Source organism: Channa argus, chromosome 12 (assembly GCF_033026475.1).
Source record: "Channa argus isolate prfri chromosome 12, Channa argus male v1.0, whole genome shotgun sequence".
In the NCBI taxonomy this organism is placed as follows: Eukaryota; Metazoa; Chordata; class Actinopteri; order Anabantiformes; family Channidae; genus Channa; species Channa argus.
The window spans coordinates 16,750,205-16,773,162 of record NC_090208.1 but is presented as its reverse complement, the minus strand read 5'-3'; the positions used below and the strand labels follow the sequence as shown (position 1 = coordinate 16,773,162).

Below are 22,958 nucleotides of genomic sequence, written 5' to 3'. Positions count from 1 at the left end.
TCAATAAAACCTTCGCCCATTTATTTTCAAAGTGAAAGCTACACGGTAAACCAAGGCATTACATGATCAATGAGTCCAAAGGGACCAAGAATCTTCCCATTGTAAACATTGGGTAATGTTACATAAGCGTTACATAAGCATTACTCCACAAAAAAACCCCCAAAATGCTGGCATAGTTAGAGTATCATATAAATGTAAGGGTCTGGCAGTCCCTTTTGGATTGTTTTTAAAAGTATGTTTGAAAATGTCATATCTCTCGTTTTACAAAAACAAAGGGGTTTAATTATTGGCAGATGAAACATTGGCAGTTCAGACCTTTGCTTGATAAGAAAATTATGACACTGTACACCCTCCTGAAACCCTCCGTTTTTTCATGGTTTCAAGTGGTTTTTTTCCCCTGCTAAAACTTGTCATATTGTAATACACAACTCCCTCAAACAAAACACAGTTTAACAGAATAGGCAGGCAGACAACAGACATTTCATACAGCATGTATTCAACATATCCATTCGTCTTACATAACTATTCACCGTCACCCGAATTCCAAGTGCTTTCTATTTGGAAGGCAGGACCCAACTAAACCCTATTTAAACCACAATAGCATCCACTTCCAGTTTTGCTATGAAAGCTTTTATATTTATATTTTGCAGTACCCAAACATTTGTAATAGTAAGTGGGCACTTTTTAAAGCTAAGCAGATCAAGTGCTAAAGAATACACCCATGTATAGCACACACTCATCGTCTCTGCACTGAAGGGCCTTTTAAAACTTCATGAGTGGACCGTCGCTGCAGAGTTGAAAGCAATGCTTGGCACATGCTGTAAACAAAAAGTTCCAGGCCAAAAGGCACAGCTGAAAATACAAAGTAGGAAAAAACCAAAAACAATATGATACACATTTATATGCACTCAATCTTAGGTACAGAGCAAAGTGGCAATCTGCAGCTCCCTGCACTGACACCTGGCACTGAGATTGTATTATTTGACATAAAGCCGAACTTCATACATTTCCCATCAATAAAAAAGTGGAGTAATTGTCAGGTTCTCAGGTACAGTACATTAACACTCCCTTGGTTGACTACCCACAAGAAGAGTTCACTCATCAGCTGTTGGGATTTATTCTTATCAAGTTGCCTCTATAGATAAATGTACAATCTACTGCTCACTAGGTCTACATTTAAAATAAGTAGTTATGAATGAGGATTAACTCTGGAACATTCCAGATTTAGAAAAAACAAAAGCAGAAACACACCATTGTCCACAAGTTGGCCAGCTGAAATGATATTTTGGGGGCAAATAGAAGTGGAGGCAAAAATAATCTCACTAATTGAGTTAAGTTTTTGATATGACTTTCATGTCCTTTCACTCGTACAATTTGTAAGACTGGCTTAGCCTGCCAAATGTTTTAAAAAACAAAAGTAAGGAAAAAATGAATTATTAGTAATTTCAAAAAGCTAAATCCCATCTTGCCATTAAAGCAAAAACAGTTTGTAAAAATGAATTCTACTGAAATACAAAAAAAAAAAAAAAAAAAGCGTAAAAGAAAAAAAACTCCTGAAATTACTAGGTTTTAATTTTTAAATTAATACACATATTCCTCGATTTTTACATGTGATTAATGCAGTGTTTATTAATTAATTCATCAATGTAGATGTAGTTTTGAACTTTTTTTGGCCCTCTAAAACTGGGAGCAACAAACTATTGTGGCTATCAATTTTATTAAACATGAATAACATCTAATATTTGTGTAAAGACAACGTAACTTTTGATTCCACCCACTGAAATGTATCCAATAAGATTATTTCTGCCTCCCATGTTGCCCACATGTGGCTGAGAAAAAAAAAGAGCCATCTGTTGGCAATGCAGGTGACAAATACAGGATTGGCAAATTTGCAGTACAGGCACTGTAAAGATTAATTCACAGTCTTATCATCAGGGGGCCTCAGCAGCAAACACAGAGAAGAGGAAGAACTGGAGGAGAAAAGGCACTTCAGAAGGAGCAAATATTGGGCCTGGAGCTGCAGCATGGTGCAGTGCAACAGCTACAAGGGTTGCCCACTCTTCTCTAGGCAAACATGGTGAGGGAAATCCACTGTAAAACAGAACAAGCATGTGAATCGGGCATGGCTTATTGTATTATTTCACAAAACAATGTGTAAAATTTCCAAAACAATTAAACAGCAGGCGCTTCAGCACAAATACTGATCAAATCTGTATGAATAGCAAAGACATTGTTTCTCTTCACATAAATTTTTGGCCGTACCTGGAAGAAGTTAAGTGTTATCTGACCGTCTCCATTTGTGTCAAAAGTCTTAAAGGTTTCTGCAGAGACAGAAGCCAAGAAATACACTTATATTTGGAATTTTAAACGTTAAAAGTCAGTGATCATGAGACCAAAGCGAACTATTGCTTTTAGACAGTAATTAGACTCACTGAACATGGTCTCCAGTCGAACCAGACAGGTGACAAAGTTGTCAAAGTCCACTGACATGTCCTCCTCCGTGTAGCGCAGGATGATCAACTGGAAAAGGTGATTGGTCAGCTTGAAACCTGAGGAGGAAATGGTTTCACAAAACAGGGTCAGGAGAAAGAAAATGTAAGTCTCTATGTGTGCAAAGAGTTTCTGATGAAATAAAAAAGTACCTGCAGACTCGAGAGCCATTCTCATCTCATAGGAGCTCATGGTTCCCGATTTGTCATAGTCAAATTCCCTGAATATGGTCTGTTGTGGCGACAAAAACAGAAGAAATAACACAAAGAATGAAGAGAAACACAATCAACCATATTTACACTGATTTCCCTGCTCCACCCATCAGTGTTTAGTCTCACCAGGTATCGCTTAATCTTTTCCCAGAGCACATGGAACTCCACCAGGCCGAGCTTCCCACTGCCGTCCGTCTGAGCGGAGGAGTTAAGGACCATTACTGACTTTTCACAGTTAACAAGTGCGAAAAAACATTAGTTGTTATTTTTTAGTATCTATTATCACAAGACCGTTTACATCGAGTTACATACATACATACATGCAGCTGATAACAAAATTTAAAGCTTTTTTAGCTGCATTAACCCATTTCAAGGATACGTCCATGAGGTTTATCATACTGCGGCAAGCTTCTTGAGTAAAACCATCTGTCTTCAGGTCTTTATCTGTTAACAGAAGAAATCAAAGGAGGGACATGAAAAGAAGCCTTTTTACCAACACGATGCACAGACTTTTAAAAGCAGTACCAAACTTTTCTATAATGCGGGAGGTGACCATAAATTCCTAATTGATTTCTGCTGTTACTGACGTTTGCTGATGATTCTGTTCAGTATTGTCTGCAGCTCTGTCACACTGATCTCCATGTCCTGTTGCACAAACACAGATGGCAAAATAGATCAAATGCCACTATGCACATTACCATTTTACTTCGTGCAAGTGGAAGAGAGTGCTTACCGCTCCCGCCAGCTGTCTGAAGAGACTCTTAAAGCCTGCGTCGATCTGACTTTCGTCGAGCCGAACCTGAAACAGAAACAAGTTTAGTACACATCATTTATGGTCATGTTGTATTAGATGGTTGTCTCATCCTCTCACCTCTGCAGGAACATTGGATGTAATTTTGTCATCGAGCTCCCTAAATAAAAAGAAAAAGTCACTTTTAAGATGCTCTTTAGGTCATATTTTTAACCAGTGGAATATTCATCGTTGCTGTATTGTATTTTGTTGTCAACATTGCAGTTTTTTTTTGTTTTGTTTTGTTTTTTAGGAACTGTGTCCTTCAACATGTAAAAAGGTTTTTTTTTCCCCCCACTCACTCTGACATTGCAGGTTTCTCAGAGAAAACTCTGAGGACAAAGTCGGCCTCTTTGTCTGGATCAAAAGTGGAGGGGACGATGATGTATTCTCCGGGCGGCAGTTGCAACCGCGAGCTGACCTCTCTCAGGTTGATGAAGAGCTCAGAGCGGGCACTGGAGGCGTGGGTGAGGAAAAACTCTCGCTTCAAGTGGACCCCTGACTTGCCCTTAAACTGAGAGGAGAGTTCAACAGGCTCTTCAGGAAAGTTTAACTGCATTTTGCTAAAGATTTTAATTATTTTTTAAACTTATACCAAGTTAAAATGCCTATTTCTGAGTAAACAAAGTGGAAGGTAGTAAAGCTCATACCTCACTTGGAACCTGTGAAGCACAGAGACATGAGACAAATTAGTGATGAGGAACAAAAAAGGACAGAAAAAAAGTGTGACGTGTCAGCTGTAAGAAATAAAAAAATACTTAAGTTGCATTCAAGGGTTTTACAGTTGTAGCTTAGACCAGAGTTGTTGAGTTTGCTTGTGCACATCTAACCTCATAAACAGCAAACCCGATGGTCTCCATGTCTTTACCCTCTCGTCGTTTCTTCCTACGATCCTTCTGCATGAGGGCAACCAAAAAGGTGCAGTCTGGTTTAGTGGGACTATCTGGGTGCTGCAGTGCAATCTTGAACTGTGGGTTCAGCCAAAAAGATGCTGAAAACAAGAGGTGATAAAGTCAGATGGCACGTGATGTATAAAATATATAGATACATATCAAGCTGGAGAGAAGACTATATTGTTGTTATGGGGTAATGTTGTCAATAAGACCACAAGGTTTGAGGCCACAGCGGTGAACAAAATATACAATGAACAGATTCCCATGTCATGATGGGGCCTATCAGATTTTTGAAAAGCATGCAATAGTTTGAAGACGACTTCTTAAAATGGGAGACACATTCCTTCAGTAAATTCATCCAAATCTTTCCTCCCTCCTTCTATACCCTTCCTTTTCTTTACCCCCGTACCAGTTTTCAAATGTAACAGGGGTACTGTGCTGTGAAACTGTATCTCAAACCTTTGAAATAATAAACATTTCCAAAATGTACATGAGAAAACGTCATACCTGGGAAGTTCCTGCAGCCTCCAGCAGTGCTGCCTTTCCTCCATTCGCCCTGGTAAAGTGAAGTGCTCCATTTCTTCAGCTGGTTGTTCTGCAGGGCGTCGGCTGTCAGGTTACAGATCTCCAGGCGGCTGAACTCACGCAGGAAGTCGCTGAACGACATCCTAAGAGGCAGACAAAGAATTTCCACTGTCAGTTTTCATTTCATTTCATTTTCAGTTTTCCCCCGTTTTGGGGTCACATCCTAATCAGATGCTAAAAGCAAAACATGTCTCTTAAAAATAAGAGGCAAAATGCTCGAGTTTTCTCACCAGAATTCACCGTCCTCGCTGCATTTTTGCAGCCGGCTTCTGTCATACGGATCCGCACCATCCCACTCTCTGGAGCTGAGGATAACATGAAGAAAAGTTTCATGGTCAGACAACCTGTGTGTAGATCAGCGGGAGACAGTCTACATACCTATTTCATATTTTATATATTGCATCTATATTTAAACCCATACACTGATAACAAACATACATTTCCTTTTTTATTATTGAGGTGAATGAGTGAATTATGGTTTGCACACCATTTTCCAATACCAACACTAGACTAGCAAAGCTTTCTCCTAACATTAACAACAGACTACATTTATTGTTTTATAACTGATAAGCTCAGCACTTTCATTTAATGCGGCCATTTGGTCTTGATCCAATTAGACACTATTTGGTTTTCCATCTTAAGTCAATTACACTCGATGTAAATCATTCTGAAAACATTAGCTAAATTAAGTTTTTTCATTTTCTACCATTAAACATGGAAATCTTACTATACACCTAAACTACAAGATGTGAGTTAATGCACATTATGTATACTGTAAAATCACACATTAGTTTACCTTTAGCAAAATAGTCAATGTTGGCCAATTCAGACTTACAGAAACCTCCAGAATAATTAAAGTTATGACCATGTTTGTGTTGCTCAAATGGACTGTGATACACTACAGTGAAAAACTGTGTTACTTTCCTAACAGCAGTTACATGATATAATAAAATCTTCCCCATGTCTCCACTTTGACTCTTCTACCTAACAGTGAGGACACCTGGACAACCTAAGCCCCTTTCCTTATCGTTTCTTCTTCAGAAGCTCTTTAGGGGTCAGAGCGACTTTAAATCTTATGAAGATTTAAAGAGGACCAAAAACTCATTTGATGTAAATAAACAATTGTAAAGTCATAAGTTGAGAACAGTGTGTTTTATCCAGTTTAGGTTATTATTTAACACCACTGTTGGAGTTTAGTCGGTGTTAAATAAAATCTTACTTGTCACTCCAGGCTCCTGTCCACTCCACTTCGCCCCAGGGGTTCCTGATGCGCACCAGCTTGGTTTTGCTTCCTCTGTACGTCACCTAAGGGCAAACAAACAACACATGATGTTCTTGTTCTGTACACACAGTCATGTCATGGTACTTCACCCTGAAATGAAGTGTTACAATAAAACTACTTTACCACTTATTTTCCAATCATAATAATCAGAAAGTACATTTTAGCACTACATTTCATTTTGATGTGAGCTGGTCTTCATTCATTATATGACTATTTAATTGCTTATGAAGGTTAAAAAACAGTTCTCTATGGCTCAGTGTGAACACCAGGACAAAATGCAAAGTTTATGCTTTACATCAAAAAATGTAAGATTTGTACTGTAGCCTGGAATCAACTACAAAAGTAAGAGTTTAAACTATAACTCTAGGGCTGCGTATTTTCCTTTCTGTTTTGCCATAAGTGAAAATTACAATCATGTGGCGCCTTATTAAGCTTGCTGTACTTGCTGCTGCATATACAGGACGCTCTAGACATAAGGCAGGCTTGGGCACATATTGCAGTGTCAACAATAATACAGGGCCTTTTACAACTCTGATCTGTTTTATCTACTTTTTGTTCTCTTTAGTTGACTTTAGAATCAGCTGGTTAACTTTTAGATCAGCACAGACACACAAAACGGAGCTAAAGTGCATCCAGAGACACACTGGATGTGGTTGCAGAAATCAGACAAACACTCTAACTTATGTACCATGTAGCATGAGCCAACTTAAAGTCATTGACATTTTAAGGAAAAAGGAAGAGAAAATAGATTATGTGTAGCTTTAGTTCTTCAAGTGAACCAAGTTATATTTGATTCATGTTGTAGCTCTCTTGAATCTTTTTTTTCATATTAGTATCTTTAAGGTTTGAGAAAAGCGCTTTCACTCTTATGCCTTCTAGCCTCAGTCCTTGCTAAGTACTCACCTCCTCCACACCGGTCACAGAGTAGGCATGTCCCTTCACCAGCTTCTTGAAGGTGACGGCCTCCATGTCTGTTGAGCTGGTGATCTGGTGATGAGACAAGAGATTGCAACAGAATAAAACAGGGGTCAAAGACGTCTGCAGCACCATTTCATAAAAGTAACCCGGCAAAGAGTCTCAGTCACTGTGTCAGTTAACGTTATGATGTCACTATCATTATGTTTTAGCTCATTTAAACACAGATGTCAGCATAGGGATGCTAGCTGCAAACATAATGAAATTTAAAAATTGTTGAGAGCTGTACACAATCCACTACAGTATTAGTATTCATTCTACTTAATTGTATTTTTAGCATGTTGAAAAGAAAATTTGACTTTTACTGTATATCATCATTTTGCTTTGATTTTACTTTATTGGACGAATCTAAAACATACAAACTGCAAAAACATACATTATAGTTTTTTGATTTTAGAGAACAAACCAAGCTCCTTTTAGACTTTTTTTCTTCACCAAAATCCAAATTTTACTATTTCCATACTTCTGTTTTTGCCAGTTCTTAGTTTCTGCAAAATATAACCTGTGATATTTAACTCTCATGCCACATGAGACAATGTGTACGTTCTTCCTGCACAAACAGAGCAGCACAGGGAGGCATTCTGATCACAGAAATGCCCTTCAACCTGACGGAGTTCAATGACTCCTACCTCACTCAAATTCACATTTAGTGATTCATACATTGAATGTCTGCTCGCTCCAAACAGTTATCTACAAGTTTCCCAGTCTTTGCTGCCCTCTCCTGGTGTCCTCACAGAACAGTTGTGTAAAAACACATTCACTCAAACTGCTCCATTTAGTGTCCAAACCTCACCTCCCCTCACCCACCCTGAGTGCTACAAGCAAAGAGCCTTTCTGGAAACAGTAATACAGTATGTCTACTACTTCCCAGCTTGACACATAAAATTTAAGAGCTACTGATCTACAGCCAACTCTAACGTATCCCCTAGGAAGAGGTTAAAGTTTGAATAAAGAATGTAAGTAATACTAACCTTGTCTAATCTTTTTTTAATTAGCATTGCAACTTACTGTACCATTTTATTGTCAAATTATTTCATAATGAATGCATTTTTATCAAAATTTCCTACATTTACAAAATAATGTGTCCATTACAAATCAAATGCACCCTAGGATTAATATTTGAAGTGTGAGGTCCTAAAACATGCCTAATAAAAAAGTGTATAGCTCTGAGGAGCAAGGAGACTGAAAAAGGCTGACTTCAGCTACAGAGAATAATCTATTTTTAAAGTAAAAACCGTCTAGAGGCTATGAAAACTGAGAAGATTGATTGCTCTAATTATTTTTACATCAGTCACTTGTAATCTCTCTGAAAACAGATCTATCAAGCTCAAAAAGTAATAAACATTTTGGTATTAGAAAGTTTTGGCTTTTCTTGGCAGGAGTTGACATATTGTTTGCAGTAAATGTAAGGTTTACCATGGGATAAAACTGCTTGCCTGTTTCTATTCAGACAACAAAATCCACCACCAGCACCCTCAAAGCTCACTAGCTAATGCTATATGTCTCTTGTTTAATCCTCACAAAACCAAAGCAACCTAAATAGTAAATTTGTATGTCAGACATTTGCCTTAAATCAGTTTCCATTTCCCTTTTGCTTAGGTCAAAACATGCATGAACGTTGCTGTACTGACATCTATGGAGCAGCCCAGCAGGGATCCCCTGTCTATGGCCCTCCTGATGATGCTGTACAGGTCAGAGGGGGCTTTTTGCAGTTCGTACATCTCAGTCACGCCACCTGTAAAGTCCTCGAAGCCCTCTGATGTGCTGCCCCCTGACAGAGCTTCATAACAGCCGTTCAACCTAAGACACAACCAAATGTTAATGAGCATTAATGAAAAGAAATAGTCTTCATGATGTTAGGAGAGATGTGAGGTAGGAAGCTGTAACAGAGATAAAACTCATGAGAGAATTATTTTGTTTTGTCTATAAGGAAGGCCATCCAACGTTGGTGCACGTGGTGAAGCTTATACTTCAATTTTTACATATTAAATATGCATATTTCTTTAGGTCAACAAGACTTATGTGGGTACGGATGTTTTTAAAACACGTCTGTGTACCAACATAGAATTAACAACAATTTGTGTTGATCTATAAACTCTTGTTGGGGAAATTGATTCAAAGAGTCTGCTGCATTCTCTGTACAATGAGACACTTAACACAGCCAGATATTGACATGTACCCAAATACAATAGTTCAAGTGTGGTAAAGATTAAAGTGTACATTACACTCTTTTACAGCCCCTATGCTCCGTCACAGCTCAGCTGCATCTCCCCCCCCCCCTCAGTGACCTCACTACAACAATGCTCTGCTTCACGTTCATAACTTCATACATTCACAACCTGGGACCACAGCTGTCCACTGGAACAGATGGTGTAGGGATCTGCTACTTTTTAAGACCATCAAGTATTTCTTCATCTTATTCCCAATGCTCATTTCTTCCTCCTGATACTAAAAGCCATCTAGTATTCAGTTAGCCTGAACTTGTGATCTTGTGACTTGCTCTGACATACTGTAGTTGAGACTTAAGCACTAATTTTATATCGTGTTTATATTGTTGTGGATTTTCCTAGTGTATGAGTCATTAAAAGTAGGACATGCAGCTCTAACATCACACGACGACTGTCTGCCAGTCTTACTTGGCGTAGGCCTTTTCCAGGAGTGCGCTCCAGAATTCAGTTCCCTCTGCAGAGTGGACAAACAGCAGCTTCCCATCCTTCACTGGCAGCCGGTCATCAATCACTACATCCACCCACTCCCCAAACTGCCAGAACTGCAAGACAGACAGAAGAAAAAGTAGAAATAAAACCGACAGATACGAAACATACAAGAACAGGGATATTACCAGCAGAAAACTGATTCGTCGAAGGCTCAGCATGGACCGAGAAGTCATACTGGACTCATTCTAGTTTAATAAAGTGAAAACAGATCCTTGCTCTAGACAATCTGAAACACTACATAATTTTACCCCTTTCGCCTTCAACAGTTATTCCAATATGCGAAAAGTCTGTTTAGTGGAAGTACCATCTATGACCCTGTCTACACGCTGCTTTTCTGCCAGAGTATGATCTCTGGCAGAAAAGCAGCGTTCGTAGTTTATGATAACCAAAATAAGCTGGGAGTTACTTTAACCATAAGGTGTGTGCAAAATGACTAAAGCATTGTGTAACTATTGACTATAGTCGTTGAAGTAAAAAAAAAAAAAAAAAAAAATTAATTAATAAATTGAATAACTTCTACAAAACTGTGGTTGAGCACAGTAATTGAGTAAAAGTGCCTCAGGTATTTTCCACATTTTTATCACAGATCAATCAGCATTTTCTGATTTCTAAGTCAGGATACAGCTTGCTGGATTTAGGGACAGCTGCTTTTTCCCTGGGGTCAAACTTGCTCTAGTTTGAAACTGACAACTCCAAAGGCAAAGAAGAAAAACTATATGTAGCTACGACCTTTCACCACACACACAAGAGACATGTGAGACTGAAAGACATTTGAGAAACACCTGACTGCATGCTTTAGCGTTTTAATAATATAGATTCAGACAACACCCTCACCTATTATTGGGTTACTAAGGAAAGCATGTATGACTCATTAACGTTGTGAGAACCAATCAATCTTCACTCCCAAAGAACCTAAAGCTGGTTTATCCACTCAAAGGAGACAAGTTCTCTGAAAATGTCCTAACTTCAGAGAAGTTCTGTGAAAATGTCTTAACTTCGGAGAAGTTCTCTGATGGTTCTGACACGCCTATAAACTGTACGTCTTTGCAGCAGATGAACCAAGGCTAGTTCACCTCCTCCAAAAACATTCTCTGAATGTAGCTATGACCTTTATCTTTAAAAGATAAAATTTGGATTTGTTGTCCTCAAATTAGGCTGTTAAAAAAAAACTAACAGAAAAAAAAAATCATCATTTCAACATAAGTAACATAAAAACTACACAGGCTACTACACACTGTTACTGTTGCTAAGTTTTAAAACATAGAATGACCAACGATAAACCCTGGATTTAGAATTAAGAATTCCCTTTGCTGGTTTCAAACCTTAACTAAAGCGTCTGATGTTTGGTGCTCTGAACAAACCTGCATACAAACTCGTTATGTAATCAAATAACTTCTGACATTTCTGATTCTCAACCTTCAAGGTGTAAATTACACTGTAAATGTGACGGAGCTGACAAGTTTTAGACACACATCACATTCAATCTAAGGGACGGTGCATTTAAAACTACCACCTCCCTTTTGGCCACATTAAGAAGATGTGTGATGCCCAAAAACAGTTTCCAGGTTGATAGGTTTGGTTCCAATCTGTATTATTCATAAGTCTTTTACTGGACACATACAGTAATCTTAAAGTAACGTAGTAAAACTGGTGCACACGAATAATGCACGGTGTAGTACTGCAGAATTATGAAAAAGATATACAGTGTGTGTCAGAGTAACTGAATATTAAGAAGAGAGAAAAAGAGGAGGAAGGAAATTGCAGCACTGTCACTTGGCAAATAACAGTCTGCAGTTTGTGTGTATTTGTACTTATATTTGTGAACAATCAGCCTGTGTGAGCTTTTTTTTTTTTCTCCATGACAGCATGTGTGTTTTAAAGTGTGAAGAACAGCATGAAACACAAACGGATGGATAAATCCTTTAAGCCCTGCAGAACAGACTCCACCTCTGGGAGGAGCTGCGGCACAGCAGGGCTGACTGAGGACAACACAAAGCACACACACATACTCTCTCTCTCCCTTCATCTGAAACTGCTGAGCCTCTCTCTCACAGCGGTGCAGGAGCAACACCCAGCATGTTTCCACATCTGTCATGACTTGCAGTTATCCATCACTGAAGCTTAAGAAATTGTCATTTAACTCAACACTCTGTGTTTTACATGTGCCATACTAAGAATTAAATGATTTAATCTATGTGCAACTAAGATGACTGAGACTGATTAGTTCATATCCCTCTCATTTGGTCAGCCTGCTTCACTTATTCACAAACTATCCTTTTCTCACCTACTTCTTAAACCAACAGCCATTCCCAGTGCAAGCACTTTTACATTACAGCCATAATTACATTTTGGGATGACTCATGCAGGGCTCTGTAATTAATCTATGGCAGAGGCTTAAAGGATCCAAACCAATACAAAAGGGGAATGCCTGGAAGACTCAGCAAGAAAGGAAAGTGAACAGATAGTGGCAACATGCCCAGAGAGACATGAACATAGAGAAACTGCAAGAAACAGACACGCAAACATAAAAATATGTATTGGCTATGACACAAACTAAATAAAAAAGGCCAAAAGTTTAAAAACAAAAACAAAACAACACCAGTATGAGGAACAGAAAAAGAGGACGATTAAACGAATGAACCATTTACTAAACAGAAAGTAATTTAACTTTAAGGCACGTACACTAAATGTATGCTTTAATAAGCCTTTAGAAGAAACTATGATTATTTCTGCTGGGTGTGTGTGAGTGCATGTGTATATAGAGGATGCCTGTGTTAAACAATGTAAAAATGGAAAAGCTTCCTGGAAATGAGCCAAGTATTCTGCTTTCCCTTGGCAGACTTCTCTGTAACTGTGTGTGTGTGTTTATTGATCCTTCAATATCCAATGAGTCAGCGACACCACAGCAGCCCCACAGAAAAAAGGCCTTCAGCGTCATTCTTCAGTATGCTTTAGAAAAATAGACATTTAGGAACAAAGAGATGCTTGAATTAAGGCTACAATACTGTAGCCTGTATCTCTGTGTGTGTTTACACTAGCAGACAGTTTTGATTTACGAATGAGCAATCAGTCTAGCAGAAGTGATCCTGGAAGAACATTGTGTGTATGTGTGACATTTTACATTGTAACTTGGTTCTTACGTCTGTAAAATGTGGCTTTGATGTGTGAGTGGTTCCCCTTTGCTCCCTGTTTTACTTCCTCCTGCCCTCCCTTTTCTGTGTGTCTCTCTCTTTGTCAGCAGTCTGTGGGCTGACAGTCTGGTTGGCTCAAGTTCTCACTGAATCAAACGGGGAAGCACACTCAGCAACAAAGTAGGTTGAGATAGTGGGAAATTATTATCAACAATATTATCATTCTCATTTTGTGCATGCTCAGTTCAAAATCTGCCCTCACTCCTCTCTTCCAGCTCTTTTGGTAGATTCGCCGCATTAGACGAACATGAGCTTTGCAAAGCATAGATCAGATGTGTGTTCACACACCCCCACATACACACAGATAATTAGGCATGTGAGTTCTGATAACAGACACGCCTCCACCTGACATTACTCACCAATAGAACAGAATAGTAAGTAAAGACAGACTCAATCTATGTTGCTCTTCTCTAAGGTTGAAATTGTTTAGGATGCATCATTTCTTCCTGCTTTTTGTTTCAGTTTACATGCGGTTATGCAGTCTGCTTTAGTAACAGATGCTCTTAAAGTGACGTAGCAAAAAGTAGCAGAATCTTACAGTATGTGAAACTGCAGTCCCTATCATTAGCAACCACTGCTGCATGACTTCTCTACCTCACTTTGTGATAATAGGATTGTTGTTCTCCTGCTGACTGCCTGCAACACAATCATGTCAACACCCGTTTCATCTCCAGCAGAGTCTAATTTGCCTGTGGTTTCACGTGTGTTGGTTTTGCGTATAAAGTAAAGGTCAGCTGATAGGACCATGCAGAGTGTCAGAGGTCCTCATTACACAGACAGAATAACCAGAAGAATGACTTTGTGTTTGCGTCATGAATTAACAGGATTGGTCCTTCAAACAGAAGAGCAGACACAGATCCACCATAGAGAAACAGATGGAGGTTTTGTGTTTGTTAAGAGATGTTCTGCTGTGATATATGTGACTGATTATAATTTTTCTAGGCTTAAACTTATGCACCTGATAAAGAAATGGGTGTTGGTCACTTGAGGAGAGTCTGTTTGATGGGGAGTCAAATCTTCCCAGATGAAGTTTACTCACTGACTGGGTGTGGAAATGGTCACTTATTTACAATAACCAAGTGGGAGTTTGACATGTGAAAAGAGCCTGATTTAAATCCTCATTCTTGCTGCCAAACTATGTAGAGAAAAACAATATTATGCTCTTTACTGACTATTAGTTGTTATTAGTTTTAATAATTTAAAAAGGAGTGAAAAGAATTGTGAAAATGAAAACCAATAGTGAAAGATTTTCTGTTTTTTTTTTTTTCAACAAAAATGTCATTAGGCATCTAATAATGACAACAGATCAACTAAGCATGATTTTTACTTAACAGAATGTTTCCCCAGTTTGCTTTTGCAAAGTTGAAGACTTCACCTTCCTGATGGATCAATAGAAAAGTTCTCACAATAAACAGAGCCGCACCTAACATTAAGTGAAAGAACAGGAAAAACAGGAAGTGTGATCTGAGCACTACCAACAGCCAAATGTGTGACTAAAGTAAACATGCAGCAACTGATCAATTTATTGCCATCAATAAATGTTGATAAAACCTCTATTCATATACAGCTCCCACATCAATCTTCAACAATAACACCGAAGTGCAGTCAGGATTTATCACTGTGGGATGTGTCAGCTGTGACTATAAAGAGTGTGTATGTGGAGGAAGCATGAGGTCACTGTCACCTGGAAATGAAAGATGCCAGCGTATCCACTGCTGAAGCTCTGACCGTGAGGAACCACTCTATGGAGGATGTTATCATTTAAGGTCAGCGAAGCGATGGCTGCCAGTAGCCAGCAGTCACCTGCACACACACACACACACACACAGTTAACAAGGGTGATATCATGTAATACCGGTGTTTTCAAACATTTGTTTACTGCAGATCTATTGCTATTCATGCTGCTGAGATGAAATATGAATGCAGGCCAGCGAGAAGACCTTCATTAAACTGGAATTCACCCATTAAGGAAAACGAGTAAGAAGTATCCTTAAAGTATCCTAAAGTTTTGCACTGTTGGAAAGGGGAGAGACGTGTTTAACTGGACTTATAATTACTAGAGCACTGATGTTGTTACTGGGAATCACACTGTGGATTTAAGCCACATTGGGGGTTTCTATTATGGCATGCCATGTTGCAAAGGTTTCTGGGTTCGAGGACAGGAACACCCTGACTGAGATAGTTTTTGCCATCCCTCACACATGCAGACTGTGGTTTATGATCAGAGATAATCCAACCAAAAACAAATACAACAGCTTTGTTATCTGATTTGCTCTGTGGAAGCTCAGTTTCCAAAGTTTTTCATGCTAATTTGCTTGTATTCCTATCTGTAATATAATTTTTACACAGCCGCTTGTAGCAGCGGGCAGATCCTATAACTTAATCAGAAAGCTCTGACAACAGACTACTCAGTCAAGCTGCAGTTATGCATGACATTTTTCACCGCACCGTTTTTGGGTTTACTATTTTGCACAATAGTTGCTCCTCTGGGAGTGAGGGTCCTGGGTTAAAATTTTTCATTTGGAGATGGAGGAGGCCCCTATCCTAAGAGGGGCAGGGTAGCCTTGTTTACAGATGTGAGGAAGAGAAACAAAGCATGAATTATAGATGCAGCTCTGTGTCGAGCAGAAAACATCTCAGGCAATAAACTGTTACCAGTACTGCCGAATTGGCTAGTAACATTTCATCAAACTGTCAACAAATGTCCAGTGGAAGATGGTTAATAGTCAACATAATACATATAAATAATCCTAATATGCAGTATTTGAATCTCACCAATTTAAGATCTGTGTTTGCATCGCAACTCAGTTGTTTTGAGGTTTCATTTGAAGGATCCCTGCTTGCAAGGCTTTGCTAAGCAAGAGCAGTTTGTTCACCTTGACATATGGTGGCAATACTTTAAGTAAGTCTCCAGAAGTCCGATTGGCATTTCTCTAAAAAAATTGCATAATATGAAAATGTGCCAATAACACTAATAGTTATAATGACATAGTGCAAAAAACAAGCTGCAGTAAAGGTTCATTGTCTTGTTCAAGGTCATGTTGTCTGTGGCTCTAAAGTGGAGAGGAAAGCTTTACTTATTCATGTCTCATATCTAGGCGTTAGAAGCCACGCACCAGATTGCCTGTTTCATTTGGCTGAACTCCTCCCTTTACCTTTTCTAGGATTAGATCTAAGCTAGCGTTTGCCTCTCCTTCCACCTAATATCTGTACTAGTAACAGTGAAAAGGTTGGGAACTCTTGCAGTGCAACTCACCCAGAGCTCCCTGACAGATGTCTGTGCGAGTCGCTCCATCCACGATGAACTCAGGCCGCCTGCAGATCTCCTGTAAAGTGCACAGACACACAAAAACAGAGAAATTAGAGTGTCACTTTACCTTCTGATGCACACGTTACATTTGCTGTTATTCTCATGAGGATGTGCCAACTATAGTGCAGAAATTCTATTTTTACAAGGTTATAATTTCTCTTTTTTTGGTCGAAACTGTCAGAAAAGTAATAATTCTACTGCGTGTGGGTGGCGGAGTCTTACTGGAGTGCATTATATTAGGAAGTGGTTCTAATGTTTTGGAAACCATATTTACAATGGATGCACTCCAATAACTCCAGTACTGTCTGCACACTTACACACAAATCATTAGAAACGTTTGGATTCATAAAAACAGTCATCACACTGCACACATTTTTGGGAGGAATAGCAGCATAATGAACCCTCTTATGCAGTGTAAATATTACAGGTCCTGTGGTGCAAGGGGGCCACATGCATTATGAAACCTCAAACTTTTTGGAGAGATGTGACCCTAAGGAGCTTTAGAGCTGACACACACACACACGCGCGCTACACATGGTGGCCTACACAATCAAATCACAGATGCAAGACCAACCAAGAAGCTGCAGTCACGCCAATGATCACGTCCCAGAGAGCTTTAACATCAGAACTTGTCTCACTGTTCTATTACAGGGCTGACAGCAGAGACCTGTCAAAGTAAGTGCAAATCGAACAGTAATGAGAGCATGCTGTCTTCAAAGCTGCTGCAGTAACACTTAAAGAAGACAGGTCACTTCATTTTCTGGTGTCATACTCGGCTACAGGGAGCACCCTGATATATTTATAATGAAGCAAGCACTGATGAGAGACTGAGAAAGGAGGGACACAGACGAGGCAAGCAAAAAGGATTGGACGTTCGGGGACGTATATGGAATCAAGTCAAGGAAAAGAGGTGTTAAACTAACTACCTCTGTAAGACACTAAAACCAGTTAAAGTGGAGCAAAGTGAAATCCTGACTGGTGTTATTGGAGCATTAAAATCATATCTACCAAGCACTGACAGAAAGTTTGGTTGCCAAGCAACAGATGAAATTCAAGTCCCTGAGTGTGTTTGGATAGGTAAAAATATTAAGGCAATAAAAATGCTTAAAGGACCAGTTCACTACAGAATGAATATTCAATCACCCCTGAAGTCACCACTCAGTGTTCGATGGACTTCATAGGACAACACATAGAAAGTTATTATCCGTGCTTCTTTCAGAGCTTTCTCCCTCACTTTGGCAGCAAAATGTACATCCAGACATTTTCTCCATTTTACAAAGATCCAATAAAAAGGCCAAAACCTGAACAACAAACTGCCTGTAACCACCATAAAGTTCACAGATCCAATTAAAAGCACATCAGTGCACTGGCTGACATGTCCCTTTACTACAGAAAAAAAGTGATGTAGTTCATTGTTGCTTTGTTTATTTCACAGCTTCTCATGATGGTGTTTTTGTGTTGCACACAACAATCCTGCATTGTCAGGCTTCACATAACAACACTTTGAGATGGGAATTGTTAAAAATAGTAAAACAGTTTTTCAATGATTCAGACAATATGAAAGATGACTGGACTTATGGTTTAAAAACAATTAAATGTATTGTTCAGTTTTATTACAGGCAGCCAGGGTTCAGTTTCTATTGATAGTGTTTTAGGGAGCTGCTGAATCAAATGTATGATTATTTCAGAGCATGTTATTAATACTACTGCAATGCATTAGGCAGAGTCCTGTCTGTCACTGCAGCAAAATGCAACAACACCACAAACAACATCCAAAATCATCAAAGAGTTGAATATAAATATGATAAGCTTCTGTATTTTTCTCAGGTAAATATTCTCCCCAATAATGTTGTAGCCAAAAACAATCACTGTTTATTTATGTCTGTTGTTTTTAAGGTTTATGAAAACAGATATGTTAAGTTGACAATACTACAGAATATTACTAGAGAACATCTGATGGTCTTGCAACCTTAATAAAAGATTTGGCTGCGTGAATAGTCCATCATTTTTGGATGACCTGCTCCCCAAACAAAGTTGTGCATAACTTCCAAATCCAGTCCCACCACATCCATCTATGTGTAATTCTCAAAAGTCAAAATCCATTCAACAATCGACCCACCAAGAAAAAACCTCAGCAATGTCAAACAGTTCAATTTCTTACCGTGGGTCTCATCCAGCGAACTCCGTAGGTCTTGGAGGATCTTGGCCCGAGCTCCTTGAATCCCAGAGACGTTGCGTCACATGGGAATAGGTTATCTTCAAACATTCGCCCACTTTGGAGGCACTGGGCTTTTAGAGATTCGTAATCCTGACCCAGAAACTTCACTGCCATGTGGTTCTGTCCCAGACCCTCATCACGATCCCATTGGCTTCTCAGCCTGGCGGCCATGCCTGTGGCAAGAATTGGTTCCTCCACCATTGTGAGCTTTTGGCGTTAACAGTGTAGAGGTAAGTTTCACTCTCTGTTGGATTTTTTATGTGTACAACTACAATAAGATGATGGATGTGTGAATAATTAATAAGGCAGTTGTGACCTATTGCACTAACAGCTTTTATATAAAGTACTGAAGCACTGATGTTAAACTGATATAAGGCGGTAACGGCTGTAAGTCTCAACTATAAATCACACTGAAACATCAGTAGCTATTAAAAAAAATTGATGAAACCCGTTGGTTGCAATACTTGTGGTTCAACTGTAGCCAGTTGCTTTAAATGCAATACAAATTATAGGTGTAGGGGCTCAAAAATAAAAAGCTTCACAGGATCCGGGTCTTTTGTCAGGATGAATGATACCAACAGGGTTGCAGCTTATCAGTCCTTTCTCATCCCACCAGCTAAGCCCTAAAAGAAAGAAGGTAAAAATGACACTGTGAATCCTGACAAAATATGCAGAGATACAAGTCTATACATAACAGCAAGTATATACACGCTCTATACATGACGGATTAAAAGACAAATAAGCCCTTTCTATCTGTCTTCAGTCAACCACATACACCAACACCAGTCACAATAGGCATATCAGTGCTACCTTCATTGTGCACAGAGGAACGTGCACACAGCAACATTCAGAAACACATTCAAGTGTGTGTTTCCACAGATAAAAGCTGTGGATGCGGCTGCAAGTGTGTGTGTGTGTGTGTGTGTGGGATTTATTGTGCACACGACCAAATGACGGTGTGGTTTTATATGAATTTTGATGAACAATGAAAGCAGCAGAAGGTTGGGAACAAGCAAAAGCTCTCTGTGACTCTTTAATTAAGGAGAGGAGGAAGCACCATCATTAGAGCCAACAAAGCTCTTGAATGTTCTCAGTTGGTCTGTCAGTGAAGTCCCAACAACTTTTTTCTGCCCGATACCCACAGAAAACAAATGTGCACAAAAGGCAGATTTATTGATAACGTTTGTTTGCTTTTTGTCATTTTTCTTTGAGCTGTGTGTTTTTTTAACCACCTTGACCATCTGCTATATCCAAAGTAAACACTCTTCCTGTTTCAATACTCAACAATCGGTCACAACAGAAGCTGAATAGAGATTGGCTTTTACTGGCTCTCAGAATGCAGTAGAGCCTTGTCATAGTTTGCCCTCCTCACTGTGAACCACACCCATAAAAAAAATGCCCCAGTTTACTGTGTGAAATTGTTCCTGCAGAGAGCCAGAGAGAACAACATATAACAGCAGTCTCTGTTCAGTCTCTGCTGCAGTTTTAGACTGAATTACATGAATTTTGTGAGATTTCAAGAAAAGTTCTTTTGTACAGCTGCTTGTATTTATATACCTTGACGTAAAGTGTCAGAAAATACATAGTTTTGCTTCCAAACCCAATGTGCTCTAGTCACTGATACTGACATTTTTCAAATGATACCAAGCCTTAATACCACTCCTACCACAAAACCTGTCACTAAAAGCCATAGTACTCCAGTTACAATGCACATTAGATTACTACTATTAGACCTACAGGCCACATTTATACTATTAAACGTGTTTCTGCAGGCAATGGCAACTTTTTGAGCACATAAAGACCTAGATCTAATTTGTTTATATTTGTCATAAATATTAAACTGGAAGCTAGTGTTGTTTCAGCTACTGGAGTAATTAGATATTGCACTAGCCTGGTGTTATTTGAAAGAGTGAAACAGTGATAATTACTTCTGAATACTGTATATCAATTACAATGACCTGACGTAACAACATAGTATACATAACTCTGCATGTTCCACTAAAACTTCCAGACCATTTGGTGGCTTTGTCTTTTAAATCTCTTGTTCTATTAAAGAACACTCTTCCCAACATGACTTTGAGTTGGTTGTATTAGACCCACTACACTCACACACACAGACACAAAGTAGAGTGTCCTGGCAGGGGCCATGTGTGTTAACTTACAGTTCTTTATATAAAAACAATTTTAAATTTCCAAATGTGCCACTTTTTTTAAGCCTGTGCTCTGGCCAGTCTGGCCAACCCTGTAAATAATTTCTAGATCCTCCCCTGGATGCAGGAATAAAAAGGAACAAGGTGGCAAAAAACAAAAAATATTTTCAAACCAATGCAACTATCACAAATGATGTGTCACTACTGCTTTCTGCTTACTAGTGTCTGAGTTTAACGTGTCACTTTCATTCTCAGACTGCTAATTGTGACCAAGTGGCGGCTGTGCGTGTGTGAGGCCCAGTGTTTGTCAGTGATTACCCTTTCTGATGGCCACCAGTGTATTTCTGCATGTGGGGTTCATATTCCAAACACTGTGGAGAAAATAGACCCGCATTGAAACTAGACACGCACGTGTCCATAATGGGGCGAATAATAATGTTAAATGTGTGAGTGATTTCTATCAAAGTGGATGATGACAAAGTATTCAGGGACACTTCAAACCAGGCAGAAAATGTAAAAAACGCAAACAAGAAGTTGAGCAGTTGTGGCAATGAAAGTTTGAAACTTAGATGCACACATGGCTAATACAGATAACCCTGTAGTCCTGATGGTAGGTGTGGTCCCTGAGAGGTTACAATGTCCAGATGTCAAACTACAACTTTCTTAAGTTTACCAACACGAACAGCTGGCACGACACACTTCTTTTCACCTCACTTTACTCTCGATTACATCCGTGAACACTGAGTACAGGAAGGTGCAAGCGAAAACATGAGCATTTGCGGAAATAACTGGCAAGCTGTGGCAGACGCCAGTTTGTGTTTCTGCTGTCGCAAAAGTTCTAATAGTTCGATACTAAGCGAGAACTTTTCACTATGTGTTACAGTTGTTCCATTAGTACGGCTCACACAGTCACACACAAACTTCTCCCCTTAAATAACAAACTTAAACTTGGATGCCAGTACTATGTTGAGATTCATATATTCCTGCACCCCGACGCAAGCTGCAAAGTCAAACAAATGTTGAAGAAGAGATTTTATATTTACCTTGCAGGTATGTTTTCTTTAAAAAGCAACGACTTAGACATTCAGTGTACTACCTTGTCATTTCCCTTCCATGTTTAGCACAGATTCAACACAGCACTGCTCTCAGCCAGCGATTGTTGTAAAGAAACGCCCCGCTATCTTTGCCCTGATCTATTCTATCTAATGCGCCCCCTTCGCGGTGCGCATGCGCAGTCATCACACACTCCACACACAGGGAGGGCTTTTCACTCAGGGTTTCATGTAGTTGCTTTGTTTTTTGTTTTAAAAAGGGTTCATACTTTGTCTTTACCTACTTACTTGTTTCGTGTTGGAATTTAACAAAATGCATTCACCCCAGTACTTCATTCATTCAATTGTAGTTTTGTACCTTATCTGAATAATTCCAATTTAAGTTTATTCATGTCATAGCTTAATTTCAAAAGTAAATACTGATTGCTATATTTATCTGAAAGCTGCTGCCTAACTATATATATCACAAACAATAGGATATCATCTCTTTAAACAACATCCATAACCTGCCCAACAATAAAATTTGCTCTGTCTCAATCCCAAATGCACACAGTAATAAGAACAAGGAAGATATACACAAGCACAAACAAAAATCACTGAGCACCTTATTGGCTATACACATGCAATTAAGAATGACAGATAGTGAGAATTAATATTAAAGAGAAATACTTTTCGTTTCATTTTTTGAGAAGGGGTTTTATTTCAGTACTGGTTACTTGTTACGTTTGTTTTCTTACCAATATTGATTTTTTTTTTTTACTTTCTGCTGCATATATCTTATGCTGGATACTTTACTGTCCTGAAATATAAGAGTCAAAAAGTTTTGTTTTTAAAAGATTTCCGTTTTCAGTGTAGCATATTTTTTTATTTTAATTTTTTTTATTATTTTGCTGTTGTTAACTTTGTATTGCGTGTGTAAATCTTAATGTTTTGATTAAATTCTAAAATACATGAAGAAAACTTTCACAAATAAAATTTGTTACAGGGCTTTCATTGAAGCTTTATTAAGTCAACACTGACATCTAAAGGTTACAATCAGTAAACGTCCTTCTCCTCTTGAACCTCATGTCCCGTCGGGCACTGCGGTTTTTTC

General features: G+C 38.9%; 1 protein-coding gene across 1 annotated transcript; it reads right to left on the bottom strand.

Annotated features, from left to right (window-relative positions):
- On the bottom strand, positions 1-22,014 carry capn1 (calpain 1). The gene is made up of 22 exons (XM_067523592.1): positions 21,857-22,014; positions 18,607-19,286; positions 16,392-16,461; positions 14,820-14,938; positions 9,864-9,997; positions 8,859-9,027; positions 7,156-7,239; positions 6,190-6,275; positions 5,201-5,275; positions 4,893-5,053; positions 4,323-4,483; positions 4,143-4,154; positions 3,795-4,006; positions 3,574-3,613; positions 3,436-3,501; positions 3,290-3,347; positions 3,082-3,146; positions 2,829-2,897; positions 2,643-2,721; positions 2,433-2,549; positions 2,263-2,321; positions 1-2,091 (listed from the first exon to the last, which is right to left on the bottom strand). The coding sequence occupies exons 2-22, from the start codon at positions 18,862-18,864 to the stop codon at positions 2,065-2,067; spliced, it is 2,121 nt and encodes a 706-aa protein (XP_067379693.1). The 5' UTR covers positions 18,865-19,286; positions 21,857-22,014; the 3' UTR covers positions 1-2,064.
- Positions 22,015-22,958: the final 944 nt, after the last annotated feature.